The sequence below is a fragment of the Anomaloglossus baeobatrachus genome, chromosome 6 (assembly GCF_048569485.1).
Source record: "Anomaloglossus baeobatrachus isolate aAnoBae1 chromosome 6, aAnoBae1.hap1, whole genome shotgun sequence".
NCBI lineage: Eukaryota > Metazoa > Chordata > Amphibia > Anura > Aromobatidae > Anomaloglossus > Anomaloglossus baeobatrachus.
Window position 1 is genome coordinate 531688762 of NC_134358.1, and position 14759 is coordinate 531703520.

Consider the following 14759-nt stretch of genomic DNA (forward strand, 5'->3'; position numbering starts at 1 on the left):
GGTCTGGAGTCCCAGGGCAGCTCAGGAGACCCAGGGTAGGCCAGTAGACCGGGGGTAGGTCTGGAGCCTTAGGGCTGGTCTGGAGCCTTAGGGCTGGTCTGGAGCCCCAGGGCTGGTCTGGAGCCCCAAACCTGGTCTGGAGACCTGGGGCAGGTAAGGAGACCCGAGGTAGGTAAGGAGACCAGGAGCAAGGCTGGAGACTCGGGGGCAGGTCTGGTGATAAGGGGGCAGGTCTGGAGACCCGGGGGCAGGTCAGGAGATGCTGGGGCAAGTCAGGAGACCCAGGGCAGGTCTGGAGACCGGAGACAGCTCAGGAGACCTGGAGCAGGTCAGGAAATTGGGGGCAGGTCTAAAGACAAGGGGGCAGGTCTGGAAACCCAGGGGCCGGTCTGGAGACCTGGGGGCAGGCCAGGAGATCTGGGGCAGATCTGGAGACCGAAAGCAGCTCAGGACCTGGAGGCAGGTCAGGAGACCCGGGGTCAGGTCTGGAGACTCAGGGGCAGCTCAGGAGACCCGGGGCACGTCAGGAGACTGGGGGCAGGTCTGGAGTCGCAGGGCAGCTCAGGAGTCCCAGGGCAGCTCAGGAGACCCGGGCCAGGTCAGGAGACTGGGGGCAGGTCTTGAGCCCCAAGGCTAGTCTGGAGCCCCAAAGCTGGTCTGGAGACCCGGGGGATTTAAGGAGACCCGGGGCAGGTCAGGAGACCGGGAGCAGGTTAGGAGACCAGGAGATCGGGGGCAGGTCTGGAAACTCGGGGGCAGGTCTGGAGACTCGTGGGCAAGTCTGCAGACTTGGGGGCAGGTCTGGAGACTCGGAGGCAGGTCTGGAGACAAGGGTACCGGCCTGGAGATCCGAGGGCAGGTCTGGAGACCCAGGGGCATGTCAGAAGATGCGGGGGCAGGTCAGGAGACCCGGGGGTAGGTCAGGAGACCCAGGGCAGGTCTGGAGACCAGGGGTAGCTAAGGAGACTCAGGGCAGGTCTGGAGATCCGAGGCAAGGCTGCAGACCAGGGGGCAGCTCAGGAGACCCAGAGGGCACGTCAGGAGATCTGAGAGCACGTCAGGAGACATGGGGGCAAGTCAGGGGACCTGGGGGCAGATCAGGAGACCAGGGGCAGCTCAGGAGCCTCGGGGCAGGTCTGGAGATTTGGGGCATGTCTGGAGATCAGGAGCAGCTCAGGAGAACCGGGGGAACGTCAGGAGACTGGGGGCAGGTCTGGAGACCCAGGTCAGATTTGGAGTCCCAGGAGCAGCTCAGGAGACCCAGGGCAGGTCCAAAAATCACCAACTGTACTTGTACTGTGAATATCTAATGTGTAAAACTGAATGGAGAAGTTTCAGGAGAAGCATAATATCTGCTTTGTTTGCCCATATAACGTGTTAGCCATCTTTCCCAGGCTCCTGAGTGACACATCTGCCATGTTTTTGTGTGTGAGACAGATAGGAGACAACAGCGGTGGCCACATTGGCGTCAGCTAGCTCTTCCAGAAACAGGAAGAAGGAGAGAATTAAACTCGATGGATTTTAAGATGTGTTCAGATATTTATTAGAGATTGAAGCCACAAATATTGAGAGAAGACAAATATGGCGCCAGCGCCCACATCAAAGATGGCCGGCTCCTACTCTTTTAAACCGGAAGTGAGGTTTGCGTACAAAGTCGCGACTGGTTGCCATGGATACGGACGCCGATCACGCTCTTTAGATGGTGAAGGGTAACATGGAGAACCGGGGAAGCCCAGAGATGTCGGCTCTGCCCGGCCCACAAGACGACGAGCTGGCCGTGCAGGCTTATGTGCGGGAGATCGAGTTCAGGTAATGGAGGAGATGTGACTATGGCGTTCTATGTCAGTGTATGATATGTGGAAAGTGGTGGACAAACTACAACTCCCAGCATGCATGGCGGCGGGATGTGGGCCGTAGGCTGCTATTGGTCACGTGATGTAAGAAGGCACCTGTTGCTAGGTCACAAACTTTTGTGAAAAATGTAATATTTTTTATCTATTTTATTTTTATATATATATATATATATATATATATATATATATATATATATTTCCGTGTTGCAGCTCGTATAGGTGACATCAGTTTGGACGTATTATTTTTGTGGCTTGTGTAGCGCTTTTAATCATTTAATGTCAATTTCTGCCCTTTTTTTAACCCCTTAGTGAACACCAACGCGCTTCTTCACAGCGTTCCAGTCTTAGTGTTTATCGCCCCCGACATACTGTCAGGAGACCCCCATATACATCAGGAGACGGGCCTCTTCTGCTGATTAATGTCCGGCCTAAGGGTCGAAATTGGAGGAAGAGAAGGTCCCATCCGCTATGGTGGGCTGAGCTGCCCTCGCCAGCTCTGACCCTGGCGCCATCCTGTTTGGATTTTTTATCAGCGTTTTTTTAAGCGGCTTTTTAAGTCCATTGAACCATAAAACCAAAAATAAATAAAAATGGTAACAAAAAGCATTAAAATAAAGCCCTGAGCGTCTTTTGAACCATCCCATTGATTTCTATTGTAAACTATTGAGTGTCTTCCTAGCGGAAAACACCCAAAAAATGGTCGTCTCACTATATTTTAAAAACTTGGCGTAATTTCATAGCCTGAAGATATGAACAGAAAGTATAATTTGCATAAAAATGAATGCGACCATTTTTTGAGCATTTTTTTCCCAGTTTTTAGCAAACAAAAAAAAGTTGGAAAAAAACCCAGTGTGAACACAACCATAGGCCTCATTGAGACCTCAGTATTTTCCATGTACAAGAAATATGGACCGTTTTTTTTTGCTCAGACTTTGATCACAGTGTGGTCCGAGTGTCATCAGTTTTTCCATCTTCTCTCATGTAACGGGCCGGGATATCTTCCCAGTGCGGTCTGATTTTTCCATGGATCCATAGACTTGCATTCTATTCTGATGCTCCTATCAAAATCGGTCATTTCTAAGGATCTTCCACGGACATGTGAAAGGTTACGTAGGCTTATGACAGGTACAAGTGTTATCCATGAAAACCAGAGATAGCATTCGGATGACAACTTCGGGCGATTCAGTGAGGCCTAAAGGGAATCTGTCACCAGGTTTTGCCACCTAATCTGAGAGCAGCATAACATAGGGGCAGAGATCCTGATTCCAGCGATGTGTCACTTACTGGGCTGCTTAATGTAGTTGATAAAATCACTGTTTAATTAGCAGGAGATTATCATTACAAGACTTCTTGTCCTGCTGCCAGGTAGTCCAGCATATTCATGAGCTCTGTATAACTGCAGTAGAGAAAACTTTGATTTTATCAAAATGACAGCAAACAGCTCAGTAAGTGACACATCGCTGAAATCAGGGTCTCTGTCTCTATATTATGTTGCTCTTAGATGGGGGAGCAAAAACCTGGTGACACATTCCCTTTAAGTTGGATTCACACATCCATGTATCAAGGTCTGTGATTCATGGATTGACTGCCAGATTCCTGACCCAAACTTGTCAACCTCATGTATGCTGATCTGAGTCCCGGACCCTGAAACATGGATATGTGAATCCAGCCTAATACAGAGAGGCATAATACCCCGCACTACATAAACATTACAGGGTTTTATGTACGCGAGAGAGTGATCACATGGTAATGTCAAGCTCATGAATGGGTTAAAAAAAATTATGGTAGGTTTAGAAAAAAATAACTTTATCAAAATAGTTTTTATGGAGAAAAAGATCATTTAAAAACAACATATAATTGGTTTTAAGGGCATCAGTAACCACTATTTCCACTATGCTGTGACCTCTGGAAATGATAGAGTTAAAAATTACCAGACTCAGCGTAGAGGATCTGTATAAATGTAATTAGGCTTGTTAAAGGGGTTGTAGAGGCTTAGGATGAAAGTCTGTAGTCCGCCATGTGACTGCGAACATCCGAATCCTGACAGTGTGTAGTACACACACGGTCAGGATTCTCCGGTATTTTTGGCGATAGCTGGCGGTTACATGACCGCATGTATGCAATTTGCACTTTCTATTTCAGGGGTGTCAAACTCCTTTTCCCCAAGGGCCACATCAGTATTATGGCTGCCTTCAAAGAGCTGCTGGTATTTGTAAGGGCTTCTGCAGATCTTCATGCAACACGATACGTGGATTGCAATGCACAAACTGGCCAGGGGTCATACGAGAGCTAGGCTGCAGGCGCTGTCCCAGGGCTGCGGGGGGCTGCTGCGGGGCTGTGAATCCCACCACAAGTTTTACCTCCAGCATTGTACACACCCCATATCCCACCACAGGCATCCGCACAGCATTGTAGACTCCCCCAATCCCATAAAAGCATTCCCCAAGCATCTCACACACCCAAATTCTCACCACAGGCATTTCCCAGCATTATAGACCCCCAGATCCCACCACAAGCATCCTCCCCAACATGATACACTCCCCAAAATCCCAACATTGCACAACCCCCAATTTCTCACCACAGACATCCCCACAACATTATAAACCCTCAGAATCCCACCGCAGGCATCCCTCACCATGGTACATCCCACAGGTCCCACCGCAGGCATAATCTAACACTTGTCACTACCTTACGGGGGGTCGCATCAACGGAAGGATAGTCAGGAGAGCTGGGGTCTGGTAACAGGAGGTCACGTATAATATTAAAGGGTAAACAGAGAGCTAGTCAGGTCACAATCCGAGGGTCACAATACCAGAAGAGCACGTAGTAGTAAACGAGAGCAAGCAAAGACGTAGTCAGTTTGGGGTCCAAGAGAAGAATAGGGAGCGTGTAGAGGAAAGTCCAATAACAGTCCGGGGTCAGAATACCAAGATCAAGATACTAGAAGACACACAAACTATGGCAACACAGCAGAACCAGAGAATACTGTGACGCCCTGGACTAGCCAGGTTGCCACGGGTAGTCCCATGCACACACGCCCCCCCCCCTAAAGAAGGTGACAGCAGCCAAACTACAAAACCTTGTCACCACCCTCCGGGTTTGATGTTCACACCAGGGGGGCTGAGCCAGGTGGTTGGCTCCGCCCACCGAGGAGTTCACAGGCCCTGAGGCGGGAAAAACTAGAGTGGAGATGAGTCTTGACAGTGAAGTTGAGTGGAGTGAAGTTCAAGGGCAGACCTGTGCCTAGGTCTGCCATAGTCTACACCAGGTGTCTGGGTTGGAGCCCAGTCACCTCTGGCAAGGAGGCAGATGGTGGTGGCCGACTGCAGGAGCTGTGAATTACAGCCGGTGAAACCGTAGGGACCGGGGACGGACGGTGGACCGCCGGTACCGATCCGGGGAACCGAATGGAAACCGGAGCAGCAGGAGGGGTACTCAGACCCAGTACGAGGCCCAGAAACAACCGGGCTGAGTCAAATCAACTGATTGAGGACTGGACTTAAGGACCTATCCCACCTAAGACCCGACTGAAGACAACAGCCCAACCATTAGGGTAAAGCCACCGCCAGGCATAGAGACCCAAGGGGTCAGCGTCTGCGGGCAAAGAGGGCTCTCCCGGGGAGCGGACTACCGTTGCTTAGGCATAGGAGTCAACTTTTTCTACATAAGTAAGGTGCAGGAGAAAGGCAGAAACCATCAACCTGATAAGGGGAAAACTGCAGCCGGCTGCGGTCACCGTTCACCATCCCGTTTGGTTTACCAGAGACTCCAACGTGTTTGTAATAGTGAGTACAACAGTGCCTTCGGGCCGCGCACCGCACCGACACGCCAGCATCATCCATTCCCCCCGCCTCAGCACCTTCCCTCGGGCCCCCTGGGACCATCATCCCCCTACCCACGGAAGGGTCAACACCAAGCTGCGCAACACCGTCCCCGGGAGCCTAGTCAACGGCAGCGGTGGTGTCCATCTCATTCACCACAACCCGTGGGTGGCGTCACAAACTCAAATCCCCCCTACAAACAACCGCGGCTCCAGCCGTGGACCTCTCCACCGAAGTCCCTACGTGTAGCGCCAACTCCCTTTCAGAGCGACGTGACCACTGGGTCCGTAAGGAGCTCGAGCCACCCCACCAACGAGCACGGATCCGAGCGGCTCGGCAGCCGGCCGAGCCCCGGGGTGGTACAATACAACTGGCAGAGTTCTGGGGAGCATGTTCAGTAAAGAGGCCTGAGAAATTCCCCGGAAGGTGGAACAGCGGAGAAACCAGCACCTCCCAGAACCAACCTGGACTCCAGTATGGTGACCAAGCTGCCAGTTCATTATCAAGGACGGTGCCGCAGAGTATCTCCAATGTCAAGATGCTCTGCACAAAGGAATAGACACACTGCCAGATCTGTAAGTGTTGCAGAGCATCTCCAGGTATGTGAGATGCACTGCACAGAGAATCACGACACATACTTACAGCATTATACACCTCAAAAAATCCCATCACAGTCATCCTCTACCATCAAACACCTTTCAAAATCCCACCACAGTTGTCCCTCCAGAATCGCACACCCCTAAAAAAAACCATCAAAAGTGTCCCCATCATATTGCACACACCCCAAATCCCATCACAGACATCAAAGACCGCCAAAATTCCACGGCAGGCATACACACAGCATTATAGACTCACAAAATCCCACCATGGGTGTCCCCCAGCATGACACATATCACGCCCGGGATATGGGGTACTCGGTCCCGGGCAGTGTTTACCTTGAGATTGTCACTGTGGTGGCCTTTGCCCGCTTCTGTGCCCTGGGCCCTTTTTGTAATGGGGGATATTTACAGGGGATTAGATTAGTGTTCATACGTGATGCCACTTGCGGTGTTGCGGCTATATGGATGGAGCCACCGCTGCAGAATGTCACTACTGGGGCTGGTGGTGATGGTAGCAAGCAGGGGATGGGTAATGTGACGGGCGTTGGAAGAAGGTAGTCCACACAGTAGTCTAGTGCAACTGGTCTTTACTCACTGCTTGTTGGTGGTAACTGGTTGCCCGAGGCCGGCTGGTTTCACCTCCAGGTCCCCTTCGTCCCAGTGCCAGTGTAGTAATCTGGTACCTTCTTCCCCTGCACCTGTCTCTGGTTAATGGGTCCCCATGGCGTAAAGCAATTGGGAGTCTCCGTCCTTTGGTTTATCCACTTCTGTCTGCCTAACGGTAGTGTGAACCCTGTGGAGTTGGAGTCTCTGGTCCTGTCCGCGGTTCTCCCTTTGCTACTGAGTCTTCAGATTCTTAGGGTCAGCGAGGTCCTTGATGGTCCCCTTGCTGTGCAGGTGTTAACAGACTGGCTTGGAGCTTCTATCTTTCCTAGGGTCCTGTACCCCGTCTGTGTGTACTTCCAGGAGTACTCCACCGTCCTCCACCGGCAACTACCCTCCTGGGTACAAGGTTACTGTCAACCCCGAGTCAGTGCGTCTCCTCCTGTCCACCGTCACTCCTCGACTCTCTCAGACTATCTAACTGTCTGTCCTCAGTCTGCCCCTCCCACCTGGTCAACTATTGGACTGGACTGGCTCCACCTCTAGGCAGCCATCTATTGGTCCGACCCTAGCCCTGTACCATTGTATGGGAGATTGTTGGGGAAAACTGGGATTAACTGGGAGTTTTTGTGTGTGACCGGCACTGGTCTTCCGGGAACCTAGGGGGTAGGCCCTGCATCCCGGGTGGGATGCAGAACCTTGTAGCACCCTGATGGCTTCAGGGGTGCTGCACACACACCTCGAGATCCAACGACAGGCATCCCTAAAACATCACAACCCCCCAAAAAAATCTCACCACAGGAGTCCTGCCAGCATTGTCTACTCCCCAAATCCCAGCACAGGTGTTCCCACCGCATTATAGACCCATAAAATTCCACCACAGGCATCCCTCTAGCATTGAACACCCCCCAAGACCTATCACAGGTGTCCCTCCACATTATAGACCCCACAAATCTCATGAAAGTCATCCTCCTGTATTATAACCCTCCAAAATCCCACCACAAGTATGCCCACAGCAGTGTAGATCCCCCAAATCCCACCATCCTTCGCTCTTTTTCACCTGCAGCTTTCATTGTTGCAGTGAGCGAGCGCTAAAGGCGGGGAGTGCAAGTCATATCTTTCCTGAGTCTCAGTTACTTAATAGAATGGCGCGCTGCACTCTGGAGCGGAAGTGGAGCCGCTAACATGTGGTGGAAATGGCGTCACACCTATCAGGAGCCCATATAATCTTGCATCTACAGTTTGCACTGCGCATGGCAGCCTTTTTAGTACAAGCGCAGTGCAAACTGGTGGTGCTTTTGTCTGCTGGACACTACGGACGGCAGAGAAAAGCACCCGGGTCTTACTGGCAGGCCAGTTCGGGGGCCACATAAAATGAAGTGACCGGCTGGATTTGGACCGCGGGTCTGAATTTTGACTTTCTTGTTCTCTCTCAGTGCACTTGTATTGAGCGAGGCGGCCCATGTCTAGTTGGCACGTGACTGCAAGTCTGCAAACCCCATTGACATGACTGGCTACTCTTACCGCCAATACTGAAGAATCCTGACAGTGTGCACTCTGCACACTGTCAGGAGTCTGCAGTCACTGATCTGATATTGTTGAGGTATCACATGGCCACTTCACCAATATGAGATGCCCTAATCTCCCCTTTTAACCAGTTTACAGTAAATTCTTACTTCTTCATCTCATTTGATCCTCTTCTTCTGTCTTTGGCGCAAATAACGCGTCATAAATGATAGTAGTGTTTTCCAAAGAACTATGAGTGTGCCACCACCGCGCGCAAGTTATAATAGCCCAAGACAACTCGTTTCATTATTATTTTTTCATTCTCTAATGTTACTTCTTTAATTTGTTATAAACCTGTGAACCCCTTTAATAACAGTTCACTTTATTGCAGGCAGACAATCTCCAATCAGCTTCGTGTCGGCCTCTATGAATCTGATCGCTCCACACAGACTGACCTGAGCGAAGTGGTGGAGATAAAAGAGTTGACGATTGTCATACAGTCTCTTACACAGGTCAGATCCCCAGAAAAAAAGCATAAAAAGTGTCGTAGAAAGTGTCTTTATATGATCCTGTGCTGCAGCATAGATCTAATTATGTCTTCAGTTAAAGGGAATCTGTCAGCAGGTTTTTGCTCCCCCATCTGAGAGCAGCATAATTTAGAGACAGAGACCCTGATTCCAGTGATGTGTCACTTACTGAGCTGTTTGCTGTCATTTTGATAAAATCAATGTTTCCTCTGCTGCAGATCTAGCAGTCATACAGAGCTCATGAATATGCTGCACTATCTGCAGCATGCCAAGTAGTCCTGTAATGATAATCTACTACTGATTAAACTGTGATTTTATCAAAACTACACTAAGCAGAACAGTAAGTGACACATCGCTGGAATCAGGATCGTTACCCCCTATGTTATGACAAAACCTGGTGACAGATTCCCTTTAAAAGGACCCTGACAGCCGATATAATGCCCGATCCACAGGCAGCATATATCAGGCACCGGCTGTATGATCTCAACCAGGTATGTTTCACTGTGAAACATTGCGACATTTCAGAGAAAATCATAGTTTAAGGCTAGTTTCACACTTGCGTTCAGCGGAGTCCGTCACTATGGAGAATAGCGCAGTCCGTTAACGCACTGCGCTATTCTCCATAGACTTGTATGGATGACGCACTGTAACGCAAGTGTCAGCGTTGCATCCGCCGGACGACGCAGCGTCGTTATTTTGAAGCTGCGTCGGGCGGAAGGAACGCAGCATGTTACGTTTTTTTGAGCAGCGAAATCCTTTGGATTTCACTGCGCATGCTCTCTCTGGCTCCCTCCACCCGTAACCAGGGTACACATCGGGTAACCAAGGAACCCTGGTTACGTGTGCCGGGAGCCCGACACTTCCCCGCTCGGCTCCGCTCCCTCCCTCCCTCACACACACAAAACACACACACACACACACTCACCTGTCCCCCAGCGATGCAGTCCCCGCGGCACTGACATCCTCAGCCATGGCCCCGCTCGGCTCCACCCACTTCGCACTCCGCCCCCGCCCCCCGCACACATTGTCAGCGACCGAACGATCAGCTGATCACCCGGCGGCCGGCTACTGGGAGTGATCAGCTGATCACCCGGCGGCCGGCTACTGGGAGTGATCGGCTGATCACCCGGCGGCCGGCTACTGGGAGTGATCGGCTGATCACCCGGCGGCCGGCTACTGTGAGTGATCGGCTGATCACCCGGCGGCCGACTACTGTGAGTGATCGGCTGATCACCCGGCGGCCGGCTACTGCGAGTGATCGGCTGATCACCCGGCGGCCGGCTACTGTGAGTGATCGGCTGATCACCCGGCGGCCGACTACTGTGAGTGATCGGCTGATCACCCGGCGGCCGGCTACTGCGAGTGATCGGCTGATCACCCGGCGGCCGGCTACTGTGAGTGATCGGCTGATCACCCGGCGGCCGACTACTGTTAGCGATCAGCTGATCGTTCACAGTAGTCTGCCGACGGTAAAACTGTAAAAAAACAAAACGAATTGCGTTGTTTTGCAGCATCCGTTGTGCCACTATATGCAACACATCCGTTGCATCCATCACACAACGCAATGCAACGGATACCATTCAACGCAAGTGTGAAACTAGCCTAAGCCCTTCATGAGATGTGACTTAAACTTACTTCATATGTGATGTCCGTGCCTTTGATGCGGGCTCGCACGCTGAGCCTTCATCTTTTCCCACACAAATCAGCCGTCATGTCCCTCTAACAGCCGCGGGCAGATCTCCGATCCTTCCATGACTGTTAACCTGTTAAATCCCACTGTCAGTTTCTGACAATTTCTCACAGGGGGTGCGTCATTCCACCTGCCAATCATCACGCCTTTGATGTGATCGTGCTGTGCCAATGAGTTGTTGTGACAGCCAGGGGTCATCTGATAATGCCTGTGCTTGTCACTCATGTGAATGTTGGGCATAGGAGATTTTGATTTCTGCAATACAATGCAGTGCTGATGCACTACTATGTACAGCAAAATTGATCGAACGATCGATGCTTCAAGTCCCCTAAGGATATTATTACATCCAATAAAAAGTGAAAAATATTGAAAAACCCCGCAAACGTTCATTTCAACACCCTCTTGCCCCATTGAAAATAAAACAACAACTTGGATTTTTTTCCCATTTTCCAGTATAATATGGGACAGAATGAATGGTGTCACTCAAAAGTGCAACTCGTCCAAATAACAAAATCCTATATGGCTATATTGACAGAAAAATAAAAAATGTTATGGCTCTTGGAAGAAAGGGAGGAAAAACAGAAAATTTCCAAAGGTGTGAAGGAGTTAATAGCCACCAGGGACTGAACCATGCTCGAGACTAGTCAGACAAGCAGTTCCCCGGCAGCTTCTCCCCACCCGCGGCCAGTGACTGACAGGTCTCTCCCTGAATGTATGTATATGGAGAGACTTGTCACTCCATGGGATCCCCCTGTCTGACTCGTCTTTAATGTGGCCTTTATAGTATATTTTTCTCTGAAACATCACAGGGTTTCAGTGTCAAACATACCTGCCTGAGATCATGAAGAAGACAGTGCCTGATATTGTGTTTCTCCGAAAAAAGGACCGGATCCCATATTGTCTTTAGCTCAAAAAGATGCACTAGGTTTTTTTTTCGGGGAATGTCTTATATTTTGTATTCAGTGATTGGGTCGCCTGTTATGCAAAATTAATATTCACCCCTTCCCCTGCCCATAATTCTGCCCACTTCTCTGTGACAGCATCAGTGATTGGACTGTGTTAATTGCAAATTAATATTCACCCCCTTCCCTTGCTTAAAATCCCGCCCACCCCTCTGCCTGCATCAGTGATTGGAAAGTGTGTTAATGAAAAAATGAATATTCTCCCACTTTTCCTGCCTACCCCTCTGCCGGTGTCAGTGCTTAGAAAGTGTGTTAATGAAAAAAATGAATATTCTCTCACTTTTCCCACCCATCCCTCTGCCTGCATCAGTGATTGGAAATTGTGTTAATGAAAAACTGAATATTCACCCCCTTCCCCCACCTATAATCATGCCCACCCTCTGTCTGCAGCAGTGATTGAAAATTGTTTTAATGAAAAAATGAATATTCTCCCACTTTTCCCACCCAGCCCGCTGCCGACGTCAGTGATTCACTCAGACTGCCATATTACTGCCCGAGGATTGCAGAGCAATACTCGGACTGGTTGACTGCTCTTCTGACCCAAGGATGACGGCTTGTATTTCTATGCGGCTGTCACGCTCAGGTGAGAAGAGCAGACGGCCAGTCCGAGCATTGTGCTACAATCCTCGAGCAGTAATACGACAGTCTGAGTGAATCACTGATGCCAGCCGAGGGGCCGGGCAGGAAAAGTGGGAGAATATTAATTTTTTCCTCACCTGAGCATGACAGCTGCATAGAAAAACAAGCTGCCACGCTTGGGTCAGAAGAGACACTAGCCAGTCCGAGAATTGCGCTGCAATACTCGGGCAGTAATATGATAGTCTGAGTGAATAACTGATGCCGGCAGAGGGCTGGGCGGGAAAAGTGGGAGAATATTCATTTTTTGATTAACAGCTTCAATGAAGACTTGTGTATCACCATGGTTACGGACTACAAACAAATCCTACATAGTCCAATCTTCCATCCTACCTGCCCCCAATGCTTTGCTAATGTTCTGACTATATTTCATCTCCATTGAAATTGCTGTGCTCTGTCTTCTTCTAGTCACTTGACACTTTGAAGAAAGAGGTCGTTTTACAAAAAAATGCTCTACAAGCAGAATACAATCAGAAAATTGAGGCTCAAGCGCTGGAACTTTACAACCGTATGAATGATACCGTGCGGGATCTGGAAACGGTTCACAAAAAGGTAACACGTGCTTGTATAAGTAGCATGTATAGGAGACTTCAGAGGGCCCGGTAATAACTCATCCATGGTACGGGGCCACCATTGTCGCGAAAAGTTTTCAGACTGACCCAAATCTTGTTTTTCACACAGTTTCCTGCTTCAGTGTTTTTAGATTTTAAGTCACATGTTTCTTTGATTACTGGAGTATAATTATAAGATTTCATAAGTTTTTAAACTTTTTTTGATAAATACATCAAGTTTATGTAAAGACTCAATATTTACAGTTTTGATAATCCTGAGTTTTCAAGACTTTCACAGTTCGCCCTGGTATGATGGATATCAGCCAAAAAGAAGGGGACCGTGTCAGAAGATAAAAGTAATAGCTAAGCGGCTCAGGGAAGAAAATGTTGACATTTTGGGTCCATGGCCAGAAAAAGTCCCAGATCCCAATCCTATTCAGAACCAGTAATCAATCCTAAAAAAGCGGGAGAACAAAAATATAGAAATTGTGATTAACTCCATAAGAATGGGCCATCAGTCAGGATCTGGCCCTGTCACAAACCACCGGGGGGGTCACTCAGAAATCCCCCGCGCTGGCTACCAGTACGTCACAATCGGGGGGTAACAAGTGGGGGTCACCCCTCCTTTATACCTCCCGACCGACAGACAGAGCACGTGACGCGCTCTCTAGCGCCCCTCTTATAGTCAGGCCAATTATGGAATTGCCCGACCATAAGCAAGGAGGCCGCTATACTACTTATGCCGATTATTGAAGGGTCCCCGGTGAGAGTAGGGTATATATTCCCCCGACCTCCGCGGGCGGAATATATAATATCTTCCCGAATCTCACTGGCCTCCCCACAATAATCCTTGGCACAATTCGCTGCCACCAACCGATTTACGGTAACTATTAGCCGAACACACAGACGTGGGATTCAAGATCGAGATAACAGAACAGCCCAAGATTAATTATATAATTTAATCAGCCTAAAGCACACTAGAAACTACAATATATACAATAGGGAATCTACAGAATATACATATGTCAGAGTACAGTTACAATCAAAGCATGGGTTACAAACAGGCATACACAGTTCCAGCAGTTACCTTGTTGCGTCTGGCCACAGGGGGGCGCTGTAGACCAGGTTTCCAGGAACTCCCTCACAGGTCTTTCCCAACCAGGCCCCCGAGCAGAAGAACACTGGAAAATGGCCGAAGTAGGGTTATCAACCTGGGCACATCCAGGTCCCCTCCTACCTTAGTGACCTCACAGGGAAGCACTGCCACTCCCCCTGCATGGATCAGAATTATCCAGCAAAGGGGATATTGGCCATAACTTTGCCTGGGAGCGTCGTAGGCAGACGCCAATGCTCTCATTGTGACAGTTATGAATTTAGCTACAGAACGAGGGGACTCATGACCTGTCTGCCAGTTCCCCATTGGCTGATATCACGCCTGGGGCATTTCCCAATGTCCTGCTCCCATAAAAAGGGTGTGCCGGCGTCGTCCGCATGCAGAGACACCATTTTTATGGTTGCCATATTTATCGGAAATATGGCTTGCGAGATATGAACCATTTTTTACTGGAGTCGTTCTGTCTGGCTATTTCCATAGCCTTGCTAATTAGCTAGCAGCCCCCACTACAGGGGGACGGCAGGGAGTCATCCTGTGTCCATTGTCCCTACACCACCTCATCTCCATATCACAGGACATGGCCATGGGATTTGTTGCTAAACCAGTTGTGTGAAGGAAAGGGGGGGTGACACCAGGAGAGGGCTTCCTGACATACTTGAATATCATGATTTATCGTCATATCTCCGGATTTACCTCACACCTCCCCCCTTTTGAGGGCGCTAGGGGGCAGCACACTCCGGTGTTCCCCCGTGCGCCCGTCCGCGACCTCTCCTTGTCGGGACAGCCCGTCTGCGTTACCGTGGTCACGGCCCCTTTTGTGGCGAATGGTGAAGTTGTATTGCTGGAGCGCAAGGCTCCATCGCAACAATCGCCCATTCGTCCCAGAGACGGTGTGCA

The 14759-nt window shown here is 49.9% G+C and overlaps 1 protein-coding gene across 1 annotated transcript in view; it reads left to right on the plus strand.

The window, feature by feature from the left end:
* The first annotated feature begins 1681 nt into the window (after positions 1–1681).
* C6H10orf67 (chromosome 6 C10orf67 homolog) overlaps positions 1682–14759 on the plus strand; it is a 200894-nt gene continuing 187816 nt past the window's right edge. The window contains exons 1-3 of the mRNA XM_075316800.1: positions 1682–1809; positions 8774–8894; positions 12606–12749. Coding sequence (XP_075172915.1) covers positions 1700–1809; positions 8774–8894; positions 12606–12749 — 375 coding nt within the window. The 5' untranslated portion in view covers positions 1682–1699. The remainder of the gene's footprint in view (positions 1810–8773; positions 8895–12605; positions 12750–14759) is intronic.